Here is an 11,687-nt window from a genome sequence, read left to right on the forward strand (position 1 = left end):
TTTAAATTTAAATGCAAATTTGGCAAACGTATAATATATTTATAAGGATAGGAGGATATATTATTTTAGGATATATTTTAGAGAATATCTTATTTTAGGATATATTTCAAATTGGGGTGGTGGCGCAGTTGGCTAGTGCGTAGGTCTCATAGCTTAGGATATATTTTGATGTTTTTGGGTTATTGGCTTAGTCTTAAAATCTTTGTTTCGGTAGCTTTATATATATATATATATATATATATATATATATATATATATATATATATATATATATATATATATATATATATATATGTGCTACAGTTTGTAAAATAAGAATCAACACTTGAATGCAAATTCTAGCAACATTGAAATAAATAAATATTCTTTGGCAAAGATAATAAGGATAGATTTAGTAAAAAAAAATCACCTTCATTTAAGGAAAACTAACCTTTTTTTTTAAAGATCAAGGAAAACTAATCATGCTATGTTCTCTCTTTTCCCCCCCCCCCCTCTTATTTGAGATAATTAAGGATATATTTTGTTAAAATATCCCCAAAATAATGGCCACTATATATTTTTTTTTTAAATTAAAGTAAATTTACCTAAAATTACATCCAATATAACGCCCTCTTTCAGTTTTTAATTTAATTTTTTTTTTCATCTTCAATCTACGCACATAGCTTCAATATTCAATAATGGTGGATGATTACTCACGAATTCGTATGACTAATTAAAATTAAAATACAAGATAAATCATACCACTTCTAACAATTAATCCTAAAATATAAAATAAAATCTTTAATCAAACGATCTTTTTCATATACATTATTATTAACAAAGGTTGAAGATGAAGTGCGACATTTAAGATGGTTGAAGCTATCAAGAATTCAAGATGGGGACGAATGCTAATACAATTTATATATATTATAATTTGGAATAAAAAAATTTACCCCCTAAAAGGAAGAAAAGAAACAAGACTTTGATGGCTGGTTGCTAACTGGTCATGACTTAAATGATGTGTAAATAGATATTTTTGATTTTTAAAAATGTAATATTCAAAGGCTAAGATTAAGCAACAAACATAATAAACGGCTCAGATTTAATCTCTTAGCGTAGTCGACCGTAGTCATCCGTAGTCGACCGTAGTCGACGACTATACTAGAAGCTTCGTTTGTCATTAGAAGTAGCAAACTGTTAGTTTTTTTCCTATATTTTTTAAGGTAACAGCTACTCAATTACAATTTCACCAAATACTTATATTTAGTTATTTATTTTCACTTAGATAGTAGCTTGTTGACAGCTAATTAACAATTACTCACACAGCTAATTACTATTACCATTACATGCGATAACAATTATCTCTACAACTACATTTTTCTAAAAAGTCCTTACACATGTTTGGCTATGAGCATTCGTAGTATGAGTGACCTTTTGACAATAATCATAATTTTCCATAAGCATTTGAGTAAAGATTGCAAACCCTACTTACATCATATTTTAACAAATATAAATCAAATACATAAAGCTATGTGTCATTCAAAATATTATAGTTATAAAATCGAAGGGAGTACTTAATAATGTGAACTAAACATAGCCTTATTAAACCTACACTATCAAAGGCCACAAGTCAAAAGATCATAATAATATCTAATTAACTTCACCAAACATAATATATGCCCGTTATTAATTAAGATCTAGAAAAAAAATACTGAGTATAAAAGAAAGAGAAGGTATTGGGTGCGTGCGACATGCTGACTGATATATTTTACTTGTTGGCTGATATGGTTTTTGAGTTGGCTAATGTATTCCTTTTGTTGGCTGATTTTTTTTTTTCTTTTTTTTTTATGTTTCTTTCGTTGGCTGCTCTCAGACATTAGTTGGCTGATATATTTCTTTGGTTGGCTGATATCTTTATTTAGTTGGCTGATATGTATACTTTAATTGTTGGCTTATATGTTTCATTGTGTTGGCTGATGTATTTATTTTATTGGCTTACTTGTTGCTTTTGTTTGCTGATTTCATCATTTTGTTGGCTGATATGCTTTATTTGTTGGCTGATATGTCCCTTCTATTGGCTGATATGCATCATTTGTTGGCTGATATGTTCCATTTGTAGGCTGATATGTTTCATTTGTTGGCCGATTTGTTCCTTGTGTTGACTGATACGTTTTTATTAACGTTTGATATGTCTCTAACAATGACTTATATCATACATCAATTGGCTGATATGTTACTTTTATTGGCTGATAGCGTAATTTGTTGTCTAATAAGATTAACAACAAAGAAAGTATATACTTGTACAAAGTATTTTTATTTCCTTCTCTCTCCTCTTTCCCCCTTTTCTTCTCTTTCCTCTCTCTTTGAGATGAGAATGGGAACAATCACGCCACCACCACAAATCGCAGCCCACCACCACAAATCGTAGTGCCACCACCACAAATTGCACCTCCCCTGCGACCTGCACCAGCGAATCGCGGCCGAAGTACACTTCTCCGGGGAAACACTACTCTCTGTTGATTGAAGAAGTGAAGATTGAAGAACCCTAACAATTCGATAAGTTCTGGATTCTTCATGGCCTTTGTTCAATCGATTAAGATGAGGTATGGTCTGATAATCTTGAATCTAAATTTTTGTTGATTCGATCTTTAATCGACAATTACTCCTTCGTTGTAATGGATACGGAGTTTCCCGACGTACTTTTCCGACAATTGCCACCTGCGACCTGCAATTGCGAACTCCACCTCTGCCGCTACCGCTCCCAATATCTCTTCGCCGCACGAACTATTAGGTGCGTCCTAGTTTGTGTAAAAGAAAACCATCAAACCTCTATACATATTTTCATCAATTAAATAACAAAGAATATACCAGTACGACTATATATTATATTTATAATATTATGACCAGATAAAAGTGGCGACCATTTGCCGCAAAATCCAATTGTTATATTTGTTCGTTGCCTTCTTCATAGCCAAGCACTTTCCACTATTATTTCAGTTGCATGCTTACTGCTGAGGTTTCTCATTTGTATCTGTTCATATATGCATCTGTTCATATAATGAACCAATACATATCCACTTTCTTTAATTATGTTATTATTATAATTGTATCATAATTTTTATATTATTATCTTTATAATAATATAATACGTCTTGCATTACCCTTTGACTACTTTGTATGGGTCATTATCTCCTTATCTCGAATCTAAAAATTACTATTTTATACAAGTAAACAATAAAGTTTCAAACAAAAAAAAAAAAAAGTTATAAATACAAGATACAAATCCTACATATTTTTCAAACCAACAAATATACAACAAATTTTCTTACATCATAATATTTGAATATGACTGTAATTATTCCCGATATTAGGCGACCATTACCAACAAATATGTTGTTATCTTTAACACAATGCAATTTTAGCGTGCAACAAGCTATAAACGCACCAATTGATGTTGTATGGTCTATAGTTCGTCAATTTCACAACCCAAAAGCTTACAAAATGTTCATAAGAACATCTTCATGTACCTCGTCGTCTAATGTCGTAGGATCGTTCCGTCACATAACCTTTGTAGCGGAGTTTCCAACGACATTGAGCATCGAGAGGCTCGATGAAATCAACGACGAGAAACATGTCATGGTGTTTAGTGTCGTTGGTGGTGATCATAGTTGTCGTCTCCCTAACTATCGAGGAACGATTTCTCTAGTAGAGTGTAATGAGAAAGGTGGTGGCCAAAAGAGAACTATTGTAACGGAAAAATATACGGTCAATGTGCCGGAAGATAGTAATGAGGAGGAGACTCGTTATTTGGTTGATACGTTGGTGGGATTCAATCTCTGGTCTTTAGCTAGCGTTGCTGAACGCATCTCGGCTTAACTTAAGTACAACTACTACTTCATTTTCTTTCTTTATTATTTTCAAAGGAGCTATTACTTCATTTTCTTTCCATTTTTTTATGGAGTTGCTTCCTTTTTTTCAAATTTTTTGAAGGATGGAGCTTCTTCCTTTTCTTCCTCATTTTTTGAAGGAATTGCTCCCTCTCTTAATTTGTGGGTGAACATAAATTGTAATGATTTGGTGATATTCATCATTGTTCTTTGATTTCATGAGGTAATAATTACTAATAACTATTCTTGCATTATTATTGATTTTTTCTATCTCCATGTTATAAAGATATTTTGAGTATGTCTCAATAAATAAATAGTTACTTGAATAAATAAAAGTTAGATTAGCATCTTAATTAATTAAACTTCAATCATTCGGACCATTTATTTTGGTTGGAGATTAAGAAATTAAAACATAACGAAAGAAAAAAAAAAATAGAAATTTAGAAAACCTAGTGTTAAAAGGCATTGCAAGTGGCAGGCTTTTCTTTATCTAAAAGAAAATCTTATTAACAGAACATACCTTTATTTAAGGGAACAAGAATGAAGAATTTATCAAGTTGCCACGAGTTAAATGCGACAATTATCTACTAGCCCGTGGGTAATATACGACGATAAATTGTTTTTTATTTTATTTTTATTTTTTTATTTTTGAAATAAAATTGTTTTTATTATTATTATTATTATTATTATTATTATTATTATTATTATTATTATTATTATTATTATATGATAAGGAAAAAGGGTTTATCAGGTCGGAACCTCTCACAGGTACAACCCGGCCTAGGTTGATGATAAATTGATGATGGTAAGGTAATATTTGTGTTAATACGAGTAAATTATACTCTGTATGAAGAATGCATTGATTTGACTCATTATAATCCCTCATGCATTGAATAACAGTACAATAAAGCACAATGATTTAAATTTCTATTGTATATGATACTGAATTACTGATAGTGAACTTCCACATTTTTTTTTATCTTCAATTTTACAGTTGAATTTGACACATTTATCAAGGCAAAATGTTTGAAATTTTGCATTAATCATAAGCACTTTTTTTACCGTCTTTTTATGATGATTCATACCATACATTAAGATAAATAGTACAGGTAACCCTCTACCTTTGCATGATTAATTAATATGCTTTTATTGATGCTTTATGGCTCTTGCATGGGGTAATTCCAATCAACAAAGCTAATACAAAGTAGAAAGAGAGAGGTCGCAGAAAAATTACGAGAGAGAGTACAGCGCAAAGGAAGAATGCGACAGCAGGGCTGGCTATCTTTTAGTTAAAATTATTACTACATTTTCCCACCAGTCCACCCACAACCCAATACTACCCATAGCCCTTGTCCACCACTCAACCCGACCACCCATAGCCACTTGACGAGCACAATACCTTTACTCAACAGCAACCACATGCCACGCTGCCACTCATTGAAACCACCAACTAACCATTGAAATCCGCCAACCAGCTTCCGAAACAATCTCCCACTCATCCATCACCTTAAATCTGAAAAGCTCTACTAGTCGTGGGACGGTAGGATCATGAAATAGAGCTAGAGTAGTAGGGTTAAAGAGAAAAAAGAGAGAAGAGAAATTGGGTTTAAAGGGAGGTCAAATGTGTATATCAATATGTATAGTAGGAATGAAGTTGGAAAAAAAAAGACAAAATAATAAGTTGATACATCAAAATTCAAGAAAACAATGGAAATTATTATTATTAATGGGCAAAAGCTAATAACGAACGTCCTTGGAGTGTTAGATAAAATGACTATCTAAAAGGAAAATTAAATATTAAATGAAATTAAACAATATATACCCGATCGAGTAATCGGTGCATGATATTAACATGCATTCCAAGCTTAATACTATTTTAAGAAACATATCTGTAGACACCTACATTTGGCGTTCTGTCGTCCCAACAGAACCTGCGATGTTGATAATAAAATCATTTCTCCAGAGGAGATCAATTTTAAAGTACTTATGCACTTCTTAATGTGTTATAACCCAAAATCAAGCAATCATTTCGCCCATACTTTGCTATACCCAATCAGATCAAACCAAGTTGACTGACTAATATAGCCCAATACGAACCTAAACAATGTATTAGGTCTAGATTAATGATGGAATTTAGGCACGCAGATTAAATGTTAACACATTGCTGAAGATTTTGTGTACAACTCTAAAAGTTGCACGCAGAAGTCGCGCGAAACTCTTGAAGTAGAAGTTGTGCGCGCGAACCGATGCAGCACATTAAAGAATGGTGCGCTCCTCCAAATATTCTTAATTTTTCAAAGATTTAGAATAAAATCGTCCCATAATACGTCACACAACTTTTGATATTACATACCTCTATCGTCATATTCGTGCAGCTTTTAGAGTTACGTGCGCTCCTTGCTGCTGCGGCGGTTAGTTAACTCTAACCCTAATCATTAGGCTATAAATAGGGGTCGATTAACCCCCTAATGAGTACAGTGAATCAGAATTATTGCAAGGAAAAATATCCTAATTACTTCGAATTGTTATAATTACTTTTGCCCTCTTTTCCTAAACACTCTAGCCCCGATCAATCATTCGAGGTCATTAGGGTCCTGGAATAAAAGGAATCAATAAACAATTTATGCGGAAGTCTAGCTAGGAGAAGTGATTAGTTTCCTAAGCAATTAGATCAATGACCATTTATATGTTTAAATAATTATAATTGATTAATTAGTGTTGATTTTCCACTTTAAATAATGATATATAATTAATTTATATATCAACCTAGTATTGTTTTGTTAATTATTGACTAGAATTTGAATTAATTATTGTTTTATCACCAAAGAGGTCTAGCGAATCTTGTTATTTATTTTATTGTTCTTTTTTCACAAATCTTGAATAATAAAAGAATGACGATATTTGTTCAAATGTACTGTAGACTATCTGTATGATAACGTAAATAAAATTAACTAACTTAGTCTTTAAGTATCATGGTGAATACATTTGCTTGATTTGTAATGAAATTGTGAATAAGAAGAGCTAGTAGAGGTTTTTATAAAGGCTAGAATAATTGCTTCGAAAGAATGATCGACTTTCTAGTACCCTCGCTCCTAAATTCATCTCGATCTGGTTTAGTAGACCTTTGTTTAGGCAATCTACCTAAAGAATTAGAGGAATGAAAAACTCGTTCTTTATTTGTGCTATATATCCCTTGTACACTAATCCCTACATTTTAAAAAATATGAGAAAACACTTATTAATAGCGTGAGGACAATTGTATCCGTAAAAATGTTTGTTTACCTCTATGTCCGAATAGGGGCATAGAAATAAATATACGTTATTAAGGATATAACACTACTTATAAATAGTGTGCGGATATTTATACCCCTAAAACTATTTGTTTACATATATTTCCCTCATTGTGTTGCCAACAACTGAAAGAGCTTCTAGAAAAACATAGCTACTGCTCACACATCACGCGCGTTAGCCACCCTACTTGGAAGAAAGGTATGAGCTGAACAAGGTTTATGAGCTTATTCTTTAAAACTCATTACGACTCTCTACATAGTATATTTTTTCTTAAAAAAAAGGGGGCGAGGGATTGCTTGTATTCTCTCCTATCCATATCTCACAAACAATCAGGAACCATTGCAAGTAGTTTTATACTTTTATGCATACTAAAAAGTGCAATGTAGATGTAGAAGTCCCGGGCTTATAAAGGGCTCGGGCAGCGAGGAAACAGAATCTCCCACGATTGGACAACCTCCTCACGATATCTCTATTATATAATTGAAGGGGAAAGGGGGAGTGAAAAGTTATTGTTCACAATTAAAAATGCTTAGTTATATATAGGATTTTAAAAAATGCTTAAAATTGTACATGCGAAAAAAGTACCGTAGTAATCAATGATGAACTTTGACATAATTCAGCAAATTAAGCTTTTGATAATTAATTAACTTTGGGGAAAATTAGGCAATTTAAAGTACTATAATATTGATAAACCTTAACTCGATACTAGAACATTTAATAAAAATAAGAAAAAGGTAATTATTATTGATCTCTTGCAATAAAAATTAATAGTGTTAATATCCCTCTAAGGCTCTGTTCATTTCATTCGCCTTAAAAATTGATTTGGGTTCAGTAAATAAATAAATAAATAAATAAATTTCAATAAAAATCAATAAATTTAAAAAAGAAATATAATAGAAAATCAATATAAATAATTTAAGTTCAACAAAATAATTTCAGTTTAATAAAATTAATATCACTTCGGCCTAAATAATTAAAGTTCATCAAAAATAATTTTAGTTCAGTAAAAATAAGGTGAAACGAACAGAGCCTAAATTATCTTTTTTTTCATCTAAAATTTAATTGTTAACATTGTTTTCTCTTAATGTATATGACTGACAAAATTAAATAAATAAAATACTTAATTAATTTTTAAATTACCGCATATATCTTGTGTATATAAGGTTAGTAAAATCATACGCCCGGAATGCTCATAAGTAGGGTTGTACATAGTTTGGTCTGGACCGTAATCAAACCAGACCAAACTGCATTTTAGTGGTTTGGTTTGGTTTACGGTTTGTAAAAATACGGTTTGATTTCGATTTTTTTGTAAATACGGTTTACGGTTTAGTTTGGTTTTTCAAAAATTATAAACCAAACCAAACCATAAACTAGTAAACCGTATTTTAATATTTATATAATTTTTTAAATAAATTAAAATAAATAATAATAAATCAATAAAAATACTCCATATCAAAAATCAAAATACAATAGGGTATACGAATATACGACTATACGGTCAGTAAGTAAATAAAAATATGTTACTGTTATTGTATTATGTGTTAGCACTTGGATTGTTATTTTTATTGTAAATTTATAGTAATCCGTTTGGGCTAATTATTTAAATATTATTATACGTTAATGATGTATTATTTGGCAATTTTTAGGGAAAAATGGCGTCTCATCATAAATTGCAAACCAAACCGCACAAACCCGTATTATTACGGTTTTGTTTGGTCCGGTTTCAATACTAATATGGTTTGGTTTGGTTTGAAAATTTTACGGTTTGGTCTGAATAGGACTCAAACCGCACCAAACCAGACCGTATTCACCCCTACTCATAAGCAAGTTCTTAATTAATTTTTTAATTAAAAATTATGTGTTTCCACTTTGAGAAATTGAAGCATACATGTTTAGATATGAAACGTTTCGATTTCGCCGTTTTATATTTCTGTTGTCTATTTCTATACCTTGAATTCCGTGATCTCAAATCTGTGATTATAATACCTTTTCTTGTCAAGGTCATAATTGAAGAGATAAGGCAATAATCCACTAAGCAATTAGTTCGAGCATGTGCACCTATCAACATATTTTTTTCATTTTATAATAAATAACACAATTTGAACTTTTTTTTTACGGCTTGTTTATTAATTTTGACTATAATTTTTTAGTAATATATTAAAAAATAATAATGTAAAAGATTGCTAAATATATATATATCTATATGGTTTCAAAAATAAAAAGATATATATATATATATATATATATTATATATATATATATATTTATATTGTTTTATAAGTTCAACTTTTATATTTTTTTTTACTAATTTTTAATTGGGTTGTTAAATACCGCCCTCTAAATTTATCAAAATCGCCATCATTTTAAGCAAAGTATCAATCCTGCCTTTACTAAACCCTAATTTATTTTCCTCCTTATTTTTTTCTCTCTCCTCAAACACCCCAACCACCCATCTTTTTCCACACAACCACCACAACATAATTGGGGTTTACCAGAAAGCTGTTGGCGGCACGAACTTAAGCAGCGGCGGCGAAATGGGTGGAAAGGAGGTATGTTTTGGGATTTTGCCTTTTTTTCGTTTTTTTAATGTATTCAGCGGCTGGTAACCGAAGGTGAAAACCGGTTGCCAGCTGATAATTAAAGTTATTGTTGAGTGATAATTATTATTAATATTATGATTATTATTGTTAATATCATTTCCTTATAAAAAAAATTATTGTTAATTTTATTATTATTGTTTTTGTTGTTATTATTGTTATTGATTGTAAATATTTAGTTGATTTGATTATTTAAGAAATAATTATTGTTGTTGTTATTATTAATTATTAATTATTATTATTATTATTATTATTATTACTATTATTATTATTGGTTGTAAATTTTTAGTTGATTTGGTTATGACAGTTGGGTAGGCTCAAAATGACATTTGATCGTATTGATGGGTCGGGTGAGCGACATATTAGTTCTCGTGTAGTGACTACTTCGACTAGAAGACAGAGGACATCAAGTCCTATAGCCGAGGAAGCATGTGTTGAAGATGAGTTTAAGGAGGGACGTGAGGGGGAGGACATGGAGGAGGAGGAGGAGGAGGAGTGGCAAGAGGATCAAATTACCGCTTTGATGGGTGATGATGGGAGTTCGAGATTTGTTCGACGTTGGCGAGGTAGAGGTGAGCAAGGTGAAGCGTCATCTAGGGTTACTTTGAGGAGAGGTGCTGGTGGTAGATTTCTGAGTACCGGAGCTGCTGCTTTCCAGACTTGTAGACCTCGTGGTGCCCGATCGTTGAATGATACTACGTGGCGTTGCGTGTTCAGGGTCAAATGTCGAGTGGTCCCAAGGATGGTAGTGTCATTCCAAGTTACGCAGGTCACATCTCCACGCAGATATGGATGGGGAGTGGTGCCAAAGATTGTCATATATTGAGGTGTCAATCTAGGAGTCATTGGTGCCTAAATTTGCAGAGACGTACAAAGATATGGCGGACGATGTGCGTAGCCAAGTTGATAGTACTAGCTTGAGTAGGCTAGTTCACATCAAGCATCATCACATTGACTGGGCCCTGATTTCGGTGTTTGTAGAGCTCTGGCAGCCAGATACTAACACTTTTCATTTCCCTTTCCGCAAGATGATTATTATGCTCCATGTGTCCAATACATACTTGGGTTACCTGTAGAGGGTGCTGATGCTGTGGAGACCGACGATGTTGTGTATTTAAAGGTTGACTTTCAGAACTTTTTGGGGTTAGGGGCAACAACTCTTGTTGCCAAGCGGCACCCATTTGGGATAAGGGGAAGGGAGGTGTCATGTCAGGACATAGCTGATAGGTGCATAGCAGAGAGGGGAGACGCTGATATCCAGCTGTATGGTTTCTTGATGTTAGTTCTTGGCAACACTCTCTTTGTCGATAAGAGTGGTAGCCGTATTCCTTCTACTTGCATCTTAGAGGTGAAGAAGGAGGATGTTCAGCTTTCTCATTATTCATGGGGTTCAGCTACCCTTGCTTATTTGTATCGGCAGTTAGGCATTGCCTCACGGATAGGTGTTTGACGCTGCTATAATCTTGGATTTACGAGTATTTTCCCGCATTTGGACCTACTCAAGGCTTTTTATCCATAGCACCGACTGATGCTCGGGCCGCCATGTGGGACACATAGGCATAGGAGAGGGACTACCATTGTGTAGTTTCTTTTCATAGACACCTTGATCAGATGACAGATCGTGAGGTATATTTGACACAAAATTATTTATTGAAATTTTTTATATTTGCACTTACTAGTTATTAACGCTTCGGCATTGTTTTGTTGTAATTGATTGTAGGTTAATTGGAGGCCCTACACTCGGACTCCAGCTCATTCGGTCTTGAGGACTACGTACCTAGGCTGGATATAGTATCGAGATATTGTTGAGCCCTACCATCCTGACAGAGTTGTAAGACAGCTTGGGTTTGTTCAGCAGATTCCTCCTCGATCTCATTTTTATACTTGATTATGTGGAGTGATCGGCGTATGAGATTCGGAGTAACGTGGTTAG

At 32.7% G+C, this 11,687-nt stretch overlaps 1 protein-coding gene across 1 annotated transcript; it reads left to right on the plus strand.

The window, feature by feature from the left end:
* Nucleotides 1–3,324: 3,324 nt before the first annotated feature.
* Nucleotides 3,325–3,855, plus strand: LOC110730450 (abscisic acid receptor PYL11-like). Its single transcript, XM_021910253.1, has one exon. It carries the CDS (start codon nucleotides 3,325–3,327, stop codon nucleotides 3,853–3,855), a length of 531 nt encoding a protein of 176 aa, XP_021765945.1.
* The last annotated feature ends 7,832 nt before the right edge of the window (nucleotides 3,856–11,687 follow it).

The sequence above is a fragment of the Chenopodium quinoa genome, unplaced genomic scaffold (assembly GCF_001683475.1).
Source record: "Chenopodium quinoa cultivar QQ74 unplaced genomic scaffold, ASM168347v1, whole genome shotgun sequence".
In the NCBI taxonomy this organism is placed as follows: Eukaryota; Viridiplantae; Streptophyta; class Magnoliopsida; order Caryophyllales; family Amaranthaceae; genus Chenopodium; species Chenopodium quinoa.

Excerpts from the sequence above, each read along its gene's own strand:
- LOC110730450 (XM_021910253.1), top strand. The coding sequence starts at position 3,325 with ATGACTGTAATTATTCCCGATATTAGGCGACCATTACCAACAAATATG.